This window comes from Belonocnema kinseyi, chromosome 3 (genome assembly GCF_010883055.1).
Source record: "Belonocnema kinseyi isolate 2016_QV_RU_SX_M_011 chromosome 3, B_treatae_v1, whole genome shotgun sequence".
NCBI classification, from domain to species: Eukaryota; Metazoa; Arthropoda; class Insecta; order Hymenoptera; family Cynipidae; genus Belonocnema; species Belonocnema kinseyi.
In genome coordinates this window covers 118685485-118700701 of record NC_046659.1, presented here as the reverse complement: position 1 = coordinate 118700701, position 15217 = coordinate 118685485, and the positions used below count along the sequence as shown (strand labels likewise).

Below are 15217 nucleotides of genomic sequence, written 5' to 3'. Positions count from 1 at the left end.
AATCAAATGCGGCAGAATTTATCAAAAAAAGACAAACTTTTAACAAAACACTTGAGTCCTCCGCTAAAAAAGATTAATTTTTAACCAATTGTATTTTTAACCCGGAAATATGATTTTTCAACAAAAAATTTAATTTTCAACCAAAGATGAAATAGGTGATATTTGAATTCCAAAAACATTTTTATTTGATATAAAAAAAAGTTAAATTCATAAAAAGATAAGTTTTCAACAAATTGATTCAAAACTAAAAAAAAATTAATTTGATGCAAAAAACACGAATTTTCAATAAAATAGTTACATTTTAAACCAAAATAGATGAATTTTAAAAAACCAAAAAGACGAGTTTTCAACAACAAAAAAATTGTTCACTCATGAAAATTAGAAAAAAAAGTTCCGATGCATTTTTGGACAACCACATGATAAAAAAGGTATGTATTCGTCTATATTAAGCAGTATATCGATTTTAAAATTGGATCTAGAAGAATACTGACTAAACGATTGGCTCTTTTACGACGTGTTTACAAACCTATCGTGAATTCCTGACTGGCTGGGATTTTTTATATCTATTTTTAGTCAAATAAAACATGAAAGGAAATTTATTTAGGAATTAGTTGGATTGTATTGAAGATCTGAAATCAGTGGATAACGTTGTCATAGTTACGAATTTATAATTATAATAAGAATAAGATAACGTCCCAATTTTATACGCAGAAAGCACAGAACATTATTCGGAGAAAATATTAAAAGAGAATCTGATTAGCAAAGAGTAATTTGTTGAAAAACAATTGATAAAATATTTAAATAAATGGAGAATAACACGAGAAAGACAGTTTTGGTGACGGGATTTGGCCCTTTTGGTGAACATACTGTAAACGCAAGTTGGGAAGCAGTAAAAGAATTGGAAAAATTGGCTGATGAATCAAAACAAACATGTGACTTCGATCTTGTCACGGAAGAATTACCTGTTGCTTACGACCATGTTTCGAAAAGAATTCCGCAACTTTGGGAGAAGCATAAACCAATGGTGATTAAAATTGATTTATTTATTATTGTAAATATTTTTATTGATTGAATATGGATTAAATTAGGTTTTTTCCCAATTTTAATGCTTTATTGTTATAATTAATTAAAAAGTAATTTAATTAATTTAATTTGATTATTTCAGGAATCTACCTGAATTTTGAATTTAAATTTCGGTTCAGTTCCCGGTCAATTTAAAAGGGTTCAAACTGGTTCTACCAAGGGTTCTGACAATTTATAAAAATTTCTGTTTTGGAACATGGAATTTAGGAAAAGAATTAGAATTCCGAGTTGGAAGATTAGATAATTTTTGATCATAAGAATTACAATTCTTATTATTTCTAAATCAGAATGAAAAATCTTTTTCAAAATTTCTGTTCAATGTCGAAAATTCTCTTTTCCAATTCAAATTGTTATGCATAACGGAAATTTTCCTTGCTCGAAACTGAAAATTATATTTATTTATAGAAATTCCCTGTTTCCAGTAAGAATTATATTTATTTATTATATTTTCTTTTATAATTATAAATATATATAGTAGGGTGGGAGCGACTGAAAAATCACGCAAGAAAAATAAAATTGCCGATCCTGTAAAATTCCCGAACTAAAAAATTCCCATATAATAAAGTTCCAGAAGAGTTTAAATTATAACGGTATTCGAAAATCCCCTACAGTTTTTAATATTACCGAATTTGAAAATTATCAAATAATAAAATGCCCTAAAGAGAGTTGCGGATTTATAAATTACCCGAATGTATTTTAAATTAATTATAAATATTTATATGAAAAAATATGTTTTAATTGTTTAAATTCAAGAAATTTATATTTTAGTAATATTCAAGTTCGGATATTTTATAATTTGGACATTTTCTGCCAGGAATTGTATTATTCGGAAATGTTACAGGGTCAAGAATTTTATTTTTCGGGATTTCTCAGTCGTTCCATGTTCCTGAACAGTGAAAAATATTACCTAATTGGAAATTTCCCGAATAATAAAATTCATGACAGTTTATAATATTAGAGAATTTGAAAATTCCCGACAGAAATTTGCCAAATTATAAAATATCTAAACGAGAAAATTCGCGAATTTAAATAATTACATTTTTTTATTTGAAATACACTGATAAAATCTTTTTGTAAAAAACTATTTCTAATTGTTAAAGTTTATGACATTATTGTTTGAATTTAAAATTAAAATAACCGAAGAAAATATATTTCTAGATGAAACTTTTTTCAATTATTATTATTTTAAATTCAAACCATATTTTAGAAACTTAAGAGATAAAAAATAATTTTTTGTTTTACAAATATTTGGACATTGTATTTTTAAACAATAAATAATATTTATAAAAAAAATGTCATTGTTTAAATTTTGGAATTTTTTAGTTTAGATATTTTACAATTCGACAATTTTATTCTTCGGGAATTTTCTAAATCAGGAATTTTATTATTCTAAAATTTTATTCAATTCGGGAATCTTATTAATTCAGAAATTTTGTCATTGAAAAATGTTATTCAATTCGGGAATTTTATTATTCGAAAATTTTATCTAATTTGGAAATTTTATTATTCATAAATTGTATCTGATTCTTAAATATTATTATTCGGAAATTTTATTATTCAAAAATATTATCCCATTCGGGAATTTTATCAATCGAAAATTTTATCCAAAACGGTAATTTTATTATTCGGAAATTCTCCAATTCGGAAATTTTATCCCATTCGGGAATTTTATTATTCGAAAATTGTATCCAATTCGGAAATTGTATTATTAAAAAATATTATCCCATTCTGGAATTTTATTATACGAAAATAGTATCCAATACGGGAATTTTATTATTCGAAAATTTTATCCAATTCGGGAATTATATCTAATTCTGGAATGTTATTATTCGAAATTTTATCCAATTCGCAAATTTTATTATTCAAAAATTGTATCTAATTCGGAAATTATATTATTCAACAATTTTATCCGATTCGGGAATTTTACTATTCAAAAATGTTATCCAATTCGGGAATTTTATTATTCTAAAATTTTATTCAATTCTTGAATATTATTATTCGGAAATTTTATCATTCAAAAATATTATCCCATTCCTGAATCTTATTATTCGAAAATTTTATCCAAAACGGTAATTTTATTTTTCGGAAATTCTCGAATTCGGAAATTTTATTATTAAAAAATTTTATCCAATTCGCAAAGTTTATTATTCAAAAATTGTATCTAATTCTGAAATTGTATTATTGAACAATTTTATCCGATTCGGGAATTTTACTATTCAAAAATGTTATCCAATTCGGGAATTTTATTATTCTAAAATTTTATTCAATTCTTGAATCTTATTATTCGGAAATTTTATTATTCAAAAATATTATCCCATTCGGGAATCTTATTATTCGAAAATTTTATCCAATACGGGAATTTTATTATTTAAAAATTTTATCCAAAACGGTAATTTTATTATTCTAAAATTTTATTCAATTCTTGAATATTATTATTCGGAAATTTTATTATTCAAAAATATTATCCCATTCCTGAATCTTATTATTCAAAAATTTTATCCAAAACGGTAATTTTATTTTTCGGAAATTCTCCAATTCGGAAATTTTATTATTAAAAAATTTTATCCAATTCGCAAAGTTTATTATTCAAAAATTGTATCTAATTCGGAAATTGTATTATTCAACAATTTTATCCGATTCGGGAATTTTATTATTCGAAAATTTTATCCAATACAGGAATTTTATTATTCGAAAATTTTATCCAATTCGGGAATTATATCTATTTCTGGAATGTTATTATTCGAAATTTTATTATTAAAAAATTGTATCTGATTCTTGAATCTTATTATTCGAAAATTGTATCCAATACGGGAATTTTATTTTTCGAAAATTTTATCTAATACAGGAATTTTATTATTCGGAAATTCTCCAATTCGGAAATTTTATTATTCAAAAATTTTATCCAGTTCACAAATTTTACTATTCTAAAATTTTATTCAATTCGGGAATTATATCCAATTCTGGGATTTTAATATTCGGAAATTTTATCCAAATCGGAAATTGTATTATTCGAAAATTTTATCCGATTCGAGAATCTTATTATTCGAAAATTTTATTATTCAAAAATTTTATCCAATTCGGGAATTTTATTATTCGAAAATTTATCCAATACGGGAATTCTTTTATTCGAAAATTCTCCAATTCGCAAATTTTATTTTCCAAAAATTTAATCCAATTCGGGAATTATATCCAATTCGGAAATTTTATTATTCCGTAGTTTTCCAGTTCCGGAATATTACAGCATCCTTAATTTTATTTTTCGGACTTTTTCAGTCGAAAATTAATATTAAAAAAAATTACGAAAAATTAAATTTTATTAATTTGTACCTAAAGTTGCAAAAAAAATGTTTATCGTTCGTTTTAGTTTTTGGTTATTGACGCACTCTTTCGTCAAATGAGAAAACACGTAAATATTTTTAAGTTTCAAGCACATTTTTTTCTGTTTTTTAAGGATCCTGAAATATGATACATTTTTACACAAGATCCGTAAAAAATATAAATAAATTCTGTTTTAAAACCTCAAAATATTTACTTGTTTCGTTAGTTTATTAAGAAAAGCATAACAAAATAAAAAAACAAAAATCTTTTTTTTTGGCCAGTCAAAGTACAAATTAACACAATTTTTTGTTATTTTTCGAAATATTGTATTTCGACGAAAAATTTATTTCTTATGCATAAAAAATTTAAAAAATTACAAATTAAAAAAATTTTAATCAGCTTGCCGAACAGTTAGAAAGTTTTTGGTTTTTTTTTTAATTTATGAGTTTATGAATCTTGCGAAGTTTCAAGTTCTGGTAAATTTTTATTTACATGCATATAAAAAATTTTAATTAAACAAATTTTTAATTCAAAATTCAGATTCGGAGCAATTAATTGTTAAAATTCGACAAATCCTGACGATCATAATTCCTAACGGAAATCCGAGATGACTTGTTGCTTATTGAAGCTAAAAAAATTTGATTAGAAACAGTTATTCATTTTCGAGAAAATAAATGTGTCAGCTAATAATTTAATAGTGACACTGAGCACGATATGAAAATGATTTAGCTGCGGATTGCGATAAAAATGTTATCTTCAATTTAAGTAAAAAATAAAAAATTACTCCCGAGATATGAAGTTCTCGAAACAAATTCTTATTTGGAAAAAGTAATTTTCAAAATCTGATAAATTCTGACTTGGAAAATGAATTTTTTTGTTGTATATTCTCTTTTTATACATCAGTGAATCATAATTTGGAAAAAATTAAATCTTTTTGAAAATTTATAGCAGATTTTTTTAGATTCCCTTCTTCTAAAAAAAAAAAATTAAAAATCTTTTCCAAAATTCCCGTTCCATGTCGAAAATTCCTGGTTTCAAGTTAAATAATAATTTTTGCGGAAATTCCCTGTTCCAAGTCACAATTATATTTATTTAAAATGTTTTATATTATGATTCAAAAATATTTATTTGTAAATTTGTTAAGAGGGAAGTTACAAATTCTGTCAAATTTTTATTTTCTAGAAAGTTTTTGAAGAATCCTGATCTGAAATTTTCTTTAATTTCCTTTTTTTAAACCTAAATTAACAATCTTTTCCCAAATTCCTGTTCCAAGTAAAATTTCGAAGATGAAATATATAATTTCTTACGGAAAGTCCCTGTCTGAAAATCGATATCATAATTCTTTACAGAAATTCCCTTTTACAAATCACAATTACATTTATTTGCAAAAATTCCCTGTTCCAAGTCACTAGTATATTTATTTATAACATTTCATATTATAAACTAGGCAAATAGTAATAATGTCCTTTTTATAAAATTTTTAAGAGAAAATTTTCAAATTCTGGCAAAATAATATTTGCAAAAAGAATAAAAGAATTGTATAATTTAAATAAATTCTGATTTGGAACAAGGAACTCTTAAAATCCCCGTTTCAAGTCACAATTCCATTTATTTTCAAAATTTCTCTGTTCTAAGTCAGAATTATAATTATTTTAAATATTTTATATTATTATTCAGCAATCTTTTTTCTATAATTTGAAAGAGGGGAGTTTCAAATTCTTGCAAATTTTTATTTGCAAACAAAAAATTCAATTGAAACAAATTCTGATTTGCAACCAGGAATTTTAAAAATCTGACAATTTATTTCTTAAAATAGAAATTGTTTTGATAATTCCTTTTTTATGAATCAGAATAAAATCTTATTGTTTGAAAATTTATACTTTTAGGTTTAAAAAGCCATGGTTTGGTTAAAACATCAACCATTGCATGTTTCGTTAAAAATTTATCTTTTTGGTTAAAAAATGGTTTATTTGACTTAAAAATGAACTTTTCAAAAAATTAGTTTTTTTATTTAAGGATTCATAATTATAGTTGAAAATTCCACAATTTGCTTTTAAATTAACTGTTATGTTAAAAATTCTTCTGTTTTGTAGAACATTCATTTTTTAGGCTTAAAAAATCAACAATTTGGTAGAAAATTAAATTATTTGGTTAAGAATGACAGTTTTTGGTTAAAATCATAGTTTTTGGGTCCAAATTTAACTTTTTTTGTAAATAATTCGTCTTTTGGCTTTAAGTTTAAATAATTTTGTTAAAGATTAATGTATTTTCTACTAAATTCGTTTTTCTTGGTAGAACATTAATCTTATGGCTCAAAACTTCATCTTTATTGATTAATAATTATCTTTTTGTTAAAAATTCATCTTTTCCGATTTAAAAGATCACTGTTTTATAATGTATTCGACTTTTTATCTTAAAAACTTTACTCTGTTGTTGAAAGTTCATCTTTCATGGGAAACATTTTTTTTGTGGAAAATTAACTTTTTTGATGAAAATTCATATGAATTTTCAACAAAGAATAATTTCAACTAAAAAAGATAAATTTTCAACTTAATAGTTCAGAAAAGGAATAGTTCAATTTGCAGTAAATAATTAAATTCAACAAAAAAATAATTTTCAACAAAACAGTAAACTTTTCGAATAAAAAATATTGATTTTCAACATAAAATAGAATAATTTAATTTTGAACTAACAAAATCAACAATTTTTTGACAACATAGTAGAATTTTTTTCGACAAGATAGTAAAATTTTCAACCAAGGTGATACATTTTATAATATAGTCGAATTTTAAACCAAAAAATGAATTTTTAACTAAACCAATGAATCTTTAACTGAAATATTGGAATTTTCAAAAAAATAAATAAATTAATCGAAGAGATGAATGTTTAACTAGAATGATGAATCTTCAACCAAAAAATTATATTTCAAGAAAATTTTTTAACTTTTAAGTAGATAAAGATTTTAATTTTTAAGTAGAAAAAGTTGAATTCAACCAAAAACACAACTTTTCAAAATGAGTAGTGTTTTCATTTAAGAAAGAGTGTGAATTTTCAACAAAAAAAATCAATTTTTTACCAAAAAGATTTAATTTTATCAAAATACATGGATTTTCAACTAAAAACTATAGTTTTTCAATCGAATATAGAGTACTTAAATTTTCATTTAAAAAAATTAATTGCAAACAAGATAAACGAATTTTCAACAAAATTATTAAATGCAGTAATATAACTCTACTTTTACGAATTAAAAATCACTGTTATTCAAGTTTATTTTGCAATATAAAAAAGCATTAAGCACGCCCTCAAAAAAATTCCCCGATTCAAAATTTTATTGTTTGTTTCAAAATTGAATTAAATTTTGGAAAATTTAACAATTTGGTTAAAAATTCAAACTTTCTTGTTGAAAATTGAATTTTATTGATGAAAATTCGTCTTTTTGCCTTCGAAATTCAACAAATTGATTGCATTTTTTTCTGTTTTAACTAAAGATGTTTTTTGTTGAAAATTGTTCTTTTTGTAGAAGTTTCACTTATTTTGGCTGAAAATGCATCAGTCTGGACAATAAATCATCTTTATTGGCAGAAAATCAATTTTTTAGTTGAAAATTCAAATGGTTGGTTGAAAATTCACCTTTTTGGGTTAAAAATTTTAATATTGAGTGTTTTTTTTCATTCATTTTTTATTGTTTAAAGAAACGTGACTTCTTTAAACATTTATTTTTTCCCCAAAAATGTAAAAAAATCGTATTTTCTAAATGAAATGTAATATTTACTCATTGTTTAAGGTAATGATTTGGTTGTTTAAACATTATCTATGGTATAGTGTATAGATATAATATATTAACCATTTTTATTATTTTAAATAAACTGCGATTGTTTAAATAATTAGTTTTTCCCAAAAATATTTCTAACAGAATTTACTACTCGAAGTCACTCAATGTCATGTTTAATTCAGAAAATACGATTTTTAAAATATGTTCGAAAAAATAATGGTTTAAACCAATTATATTTATTTAAACAATTAGAACATGGTTAATATATTCTTTCTATGCACTGTATAGTCATAAAAATAATTGCATGTATTCTATTTTATATTATTTTTTAAAAATTATCGAAAAAAACTTTTGGGCAAATAAGAATTGCTTAAACAAATAAAAATTTGTTAAAAATTAGAAGAAATTTCTCCAAATTATGTGATTATTCAACAAAAAATATACTTTAGGATACCAATCTGAGAAACAAGTGGATATCTCTTGTCTGAATTTTAAAAAATGTTAAAAATAGACAATAATTATTTGTTTTAAAACAAATTTACTACTCCAAACAATGACCAAATATTGCATTTAATTCAAAAAACACGTTTAGTTAGAAAAAATTTTGGGAATAATTGTTAAAATAAAATATACAATTATTTAAACAATTAAAAATTGTTTAAATTTTCCGTTTTTTCGAAACTGTCCCGCGCGCTTTTTTGTCAGTTTCTATCAGATTTTATCAGAAAACCAAATTATTTAATATTGTTATATAAATATTGTTTAATAGAACTTGATATGTATTTATTATCTTATTGTAAATAAACTTTTTAAATTAAAATATATTGAAGGACTAGAAAGTAAGAAATAATTCAATTAATAAATTTCGAAATTTAACAATTTTATTGATTAAATAATTTTTTCAAAATGATTACTGTTTAATAATTTTGATAGTGAGTTAGTGCAAAAATTTTGGATAAAAAGAATTTTTTAAAACCTTGTTTAAACAATTATTATTATTATTAATTTTTTAATAAAAATAATGTGTAAAAACAAAATAATATATATTATGATTAATATTAATAATAATTATCATTAATAATTAATAATTTATGATAACATCCGATAAAAATGAATGGGACATTTCTGATAAAATCTGAAAAGAATATTTGCCCGACTGTTTCAGAATCTATCAGAAATTTCTTTTGAAAATCTTTCCGATTTTTTAAGCAGAAAACCTATTATTGAACTCAAGAAATTTGAATTCCTATAATTATTTCAGATTGTTTTGCATTTGGGATTATCGGCCAATGCAAAATGTTTAACAATAGAATCAAAAGCTTGCAATAAGGGCTATTGCAGACCAGATGTAAACGACCAAAAATGTCCCGAAGAAGACGTCCCACTGGAAAATTTAAAAACTGCCATCAACATTGATTCTGTTTGTTGTCACGTAAATGCTAATTCGATAAAGCACGGCTGTGAAGCTTGCGTTTCTGAATCTGCCGGACTCTATTTGTGCGAATACACATATTATCATTCTCTAGCAATTTATCCAGAACGAACATTATTTGTTCACGTGCCAGACTTGGACGTATATTCAAGCTCACAAAGCGCGAAAGGAGTTTACGATATTATCTGCTATTTAATCAAAGCTAATTCACCTCCTTTATGAGCTTTTAAATCGTTTTACTTCGACAAATTTTATTCTTTAAAATTATCCAGGGAATGCCTTAATTTTTATGAGATAATTAATTATCGGGTATTGGGATTTGAAATCTTGAGGGCACCACTAGCGGCAAAAGCAATATGGCCGACGACAATAGGCAGATGCAGATCGCAGATGCAGCTCTTGTTGTCTAAATAATAAATTCTTCAATTTTTCCCCCTCATAAACATTTAAAATGTAATATTAACTATCGACATTTCAATGCAAAATTCAATTTATATCAGCTTGAAATGACAAATGAGCAGTAACTTTTTTCAAGATTTGAGGTTATGTTGATATATTTGTGCCTAAAATAATATTTCTCGGAATGCTCAAAAATCATTGAAGAATAAAAATTATAAATAGTTGATGATTATTATAATTTTTCTATTGACAGTGGAACAAGCTTGAAAATCTGTTTAAATTTCGTCAATTTTTTACTTTATTCTGTTTTATTTCTAGAGTCATACTATCAGTAAATGCTGTGAATGTACTATAAGATTTTTTTAATTTTTTTTTTTTAATAGGAGTTCATTTACAGTTCAGAAAAACCGAACAGTTTCATGCTTTCGAACAGTAGAAGAGCAACCAAACACCCAACAAAACACTTTGCTCTTCGATTTTCTTTGCGAAAACTCCATTAATAAAGTTTGATTTATTTTATTTGTAACCTTCTATTGATCAATTTTTATTTTTTCTCCGGTTTCGCTGTAAAAAAACACTGTAAAACCTTTAGAAAAATTATTTTCATATATTCGCCTATACTTCCCGTTAAATGACGTTTTTCAAGAATCAAACTTATATATTAAATTATCAGGGTGGTGATTCGGCGGACGATTCCAAATTCCGAGGCAAGTTTTTCAATTTTCCCGGTCGGTTAAAAATAAAATATTCATATTTGCCGCAAAACTCACAAATTTATTTTAATTTATCATGTTTATTCTAAACATCCTTTACCACAATTGAGTGAACATTTTCAAAATAACTGCATTTTGAAATACTTTAATTTTTCACTAAAAAATATCAGTTTTGAACAAAAATCGAAAAGTTAAACTTCCAGTTAAAAGAAGTAGTTAGAATAGTTGAATTTTAAGCCAAAAAGAAATAGTTGAATTTTCAGTTAAAGAAAGCAAATTATCAACCAAATAGTTGAGTTTTTAAATTTAAAAAAATCAACTTTCAATCAAAAATGAAATAATTACATTTTTAGTTAATAAAATTAATTTTTGAACTAACTCATGAATTTTTAATTAAAATGACGAATCTTCAACTGAAATACTTTAATTTTCAAACGAAGAAAAATTATTTTTTTACTGAAAAATTATAAATTTTCAACCACAACTTAAATAATTAAATTTTTATTTAAAAAAAAATGAATTTTCAACCAAACAAATGAATTTTGAACTAAGTCTATAAAATATTCAACTAAGATGATGAAGATTTAAATGAAATAATTAGATTTCAGATAAAAAAATTCTTAAACTAAAAAGATCATCTTTCCACCAAAAATTGAATAATTGAATTTTTTAGTCAAAAAAGAAAGTTTATCCAATGATATGAGTTTTTAATTAATATTTTGGAATATTTTAGTGTTATAATAGTTAAATTTGCAGTTGAAACAAAATTTTCAACCAAAAAGAAAACCAACTTTCAACAAAATAGTTAAATTTCGGAATAAAATTCTTTTCATAAAAAGAAAAAATAATTTTTCAATCAAATAGTTCATATTTCAACCCAAGAAATGAATTTTTAATTAAAATTATGAATCTTCAAAAAATAAAAAATAAATACTTTTTAACAAAATACTTCAACTTTTAACCGAGTAATTTTCTTTCAAACCTAACAAATGAATTTTTCAACTAAAATGATAAATATTTCACTCGAATACTTGAATTTTTAACCAACGATAATAATTTTTAGACAAGAATATTAACTTTAAAAGAAAAAGATAATTTTCAGTATTCGAGTAGAATATGTTAAATTTTCAGTTAAAAAAATTATATTCAACAAAAAAAAACTAACTAAGAACATTGATTTTGAATAATTAAAGATTTGAGATCAAAAGTTAAAATAATTTTTAACAAAAGTTCAACTTTTAACCGAGTAATTGTATGAATTTTTAACTAAGACTATAAAATATGCAACTAAGATGATGAATATTCAAATGAAGAAATTGAACTTTAGACCAAAAAAAGTTATATAATAATAAAATTCCTTTCATAACAAAAAAAATTTCAATCAAATAGCTCATTTTTTAATCCAAGAAATTAATTCTTAATTAAAATAAGTTAAATTTTCGGTTAAAATAATTACATAACAAAAACTAATTTGAAAAAATAGTTCAATTTTCAAACAAAGTGATAAATCAGATGAAATTTCAACTACAATTGTAAATCTTTGACCAGAATAGTTGAATTTCGAAATATAAAGATCAATATTAAAAAAAAATTCTACAAAAAAAAAGAATTTTCAACTAAAAAATAATTTTGAATAATTAAAAAATTAAAATAATGTTTAACAAAAGAGTTTAACTTAAGCCGTGTAATTTCATTTCCAACTTAAAAAATGAATTTTCAACTAAAATGATAGATATTTAACTAAAATACTTGATACTTAATAATTTTCTATAAAAAGTCGTTTTTTTAAACAAAATACGTATGTTTAAAAAAAATGCGTGAATTTTGAACAATATAGTTTAATTTTCTATAAAAAAAGACGAATTTTCAGTTGGAGAAATTAATTTTCAACGGAACAGATGAATTTCAAACTATATTGATGAATATTTAACTGATTGTTAAAATTTGTATCAAAAAGAAGAATTTTCAACCATAAATATTAAATTTGTCAACAAAAATTCATTCATTACAAAAGAAATTCATTACAAAAAAAATATCAATTTTTAATTTTAGATCGAACAAAAAAATATATTTTCCTATACAAAAAAATTTGTTATGATAAAAAAGCATGAAAAAGATTTTCAATTAAAAAATAACCAAAATAACAATTGAAAAAAGAGGGAGATAATAAATTTTCAACCAAAAATAGAATAGTTCAATTTTCTCTTAAAAATTTAATTCTTTATAAAAAACCTATTTTCAGCAAAATATTTAAATTCTCTATTGAAATATTAAAGTTCTTTGAGTAAAAAAATTATTTTTAAGCGGGTTTTAAATGAAAATTCCGGTTTTCCGGTAAAGCCGCCACCCTGATTATTTTTTATTTGAAAAATTGTTGTACCATTTTCGATTTTTTTGAGTTAAATTTTAGTACACATTCATTCAATTAACAGAAAAGATTGGAATTTTGAGTTAGGATTTTAAAAATCGTATTTTCTATCTTCATCAAAAATAATTACATTATTTAAATTTCGCAGGAAAATTTATAGCTTCAAATTGAAAATTTTGCTAAATTTAAATTATAATTAGTAGAATGTTTAAACTAAAATATTAATTTTCTACCAAAAAAGACTTATTTTCAATAAGGTACATGAATTTTCATATAAAAAGGTTCGCAGTTTTTAACCAAAATTAGAATAGTTAACATGCTAGAAAAAAACGAATTTTGAAATAAAAATAGAGGAATTAATTTTTTATTTAAGACAATCAATTAAAAAAAAATGAATTGTCAACGAAATAAGTCAATTTTAAACCCAAAATATGAATTTTGTGCAAAAAAAAAATATTTTTAATAAAATATATAAATTTTCAATTAAAAAAACAAAATAAAAAAAATAAAAGTTAAATTTGCAATTATGAAATCAAATTTTAAAGAAACAAATAAAAGAACTTTTAACCAAATTAATTAATTTCCAATCCAAAATATATATTTTCAAGCAAAAATGAAATATTTACATCTTCAGTTACAAAAAAAAATTTTAACTAAAAAGCAACGAATTTTCAACACCAAAAATAAATTTTTAATCACAATGATGAATGTTCTACTGAAAAAGACTAATTTTCCACACATCATATGAATTTTCGTTAAAAAAAAGATGAATGTTCAACCAAAGTTAGAATAGTAAAAATTTTTGATAAATAAATGTTCAACAAAATAGTTCTTTTATAAGAACAAAAAATAGAAGACTTAAATTTAAATTTAAAACAATCCATTTTCAATTGAAAAAATGAATTGTCAACAACAGAACTCAATTTTAAATTCAAAAGATGTACTTTATGGCACAAATGAAATAGTTGCATTTTCAATTAAAAACAAATAATTTTAAACTAAAAAAAAAAAGTTTTCAATCAAGAAATTAATTTTTAATCACATCTATGAATCTTCAACCAAATACATGAATTTTTGAATAAATAATGGAATTTTCAACACAAAATGTGATTTTTTTATCAACAAGAAAAAAACAAACTTTCATCTAAATAGTTGTTTTTTTCAGTCAAAGATTTGAATTATATATAAAAAAATAGTATAGTTACATTTTGTACAAAACATTATTTTTTGACGAAAAAGATTTCATTTCTATCAAAAAAGGTAAATTTTCCCACAAAAATGGTATAGTTATTTTTAATTAAAATGATGAATCTTTAACTAAAGAAAAAAATTAATTTGTAATGAAATACATGAATTTTGAACTAAAAAGATATATTTTCTACCAAAAATAAAATTGTTAAATTTTCAGTTAGTAAAATAAATTTTCAACCAAAAAAGTATAAAAAATTAATTCTAAAGAAGAAAAAACTCACTTTTAACGAAAAGTTTTTAAAAATGCTATCGTTTTAATAATTTACATTTCAGATTTTATCAATTTGGAAGATATAGAATTGAAAACCCTTGACTTTTGATCTTTAAAATCATCACAATTTTAGATATGTAATTTATACTTCTTTGAAAATTAAAGATTTTTAAATTGCAAAGCTTAAAAAATGAAGTGTTTTAAATTCCAAATCGATAAAATTAAATAATTTTCTATTTTAAATCTTCAAAATTGAACTATTCCAAAAAATCTTCAAAGTTAAATTGCTTTAAAATATAAATTTGAAAATGGAATAATTTGCAATTCCAAATTTTCAACAATCAAGAAATGTTCATTATTGTAACTCTTTAAAAATCCAAAATTTGTTATTGCTAATCTTGTAAAATTGAAGACATTTTAACTGCAAATCTTTAAAATTGAAAAATTGTCGGTTAAAAATTCAGCTTTCAGGTTAAAATTTTGATTATTTGGATCAAAATTAAATTATTTCATTGAAAGTTCAACAATTTTTTAAAGACATATTTCTTGATTGAAAAGTCAACAATTCAATTGAATTTTTTTTCTTTTCCTAGAAATACTCTTTCTGTAGCAATTTAATACTTTTTAGGTTAAAAATGCATCTGTCTGGTTGAAAAATAATCTTTTTCGA

General features: G+C 22.7%; 1 protein-coding gene across 1 annotated transcript; it reads left to right on the top strand.

Annotated features, from left to right (window-relative positions):
• The first annotated feature begins 605 nt into the window (after positions 1–605).
• Positions 606–10176, top strand: LOC117169567 (pyroglutamyl-peptidase 1). The gene is made up of 2 exons (XM_033355998.1): positions 606–1024; positions 9435–10176. The coding sequence occupies exons 1-2, from the start codon at positions 806–808 to the stop codon at positions 9825–9827; spliced, it is 612 nt and encodes a 203-aa protein (XP_033211889.1). The 5' UTR covers positions 606–805; the 3' UTR covers positions 9828–10176.
• The last annotated feature ends 5041 nt before the right edge of the window (positions 10177–15217 follow it).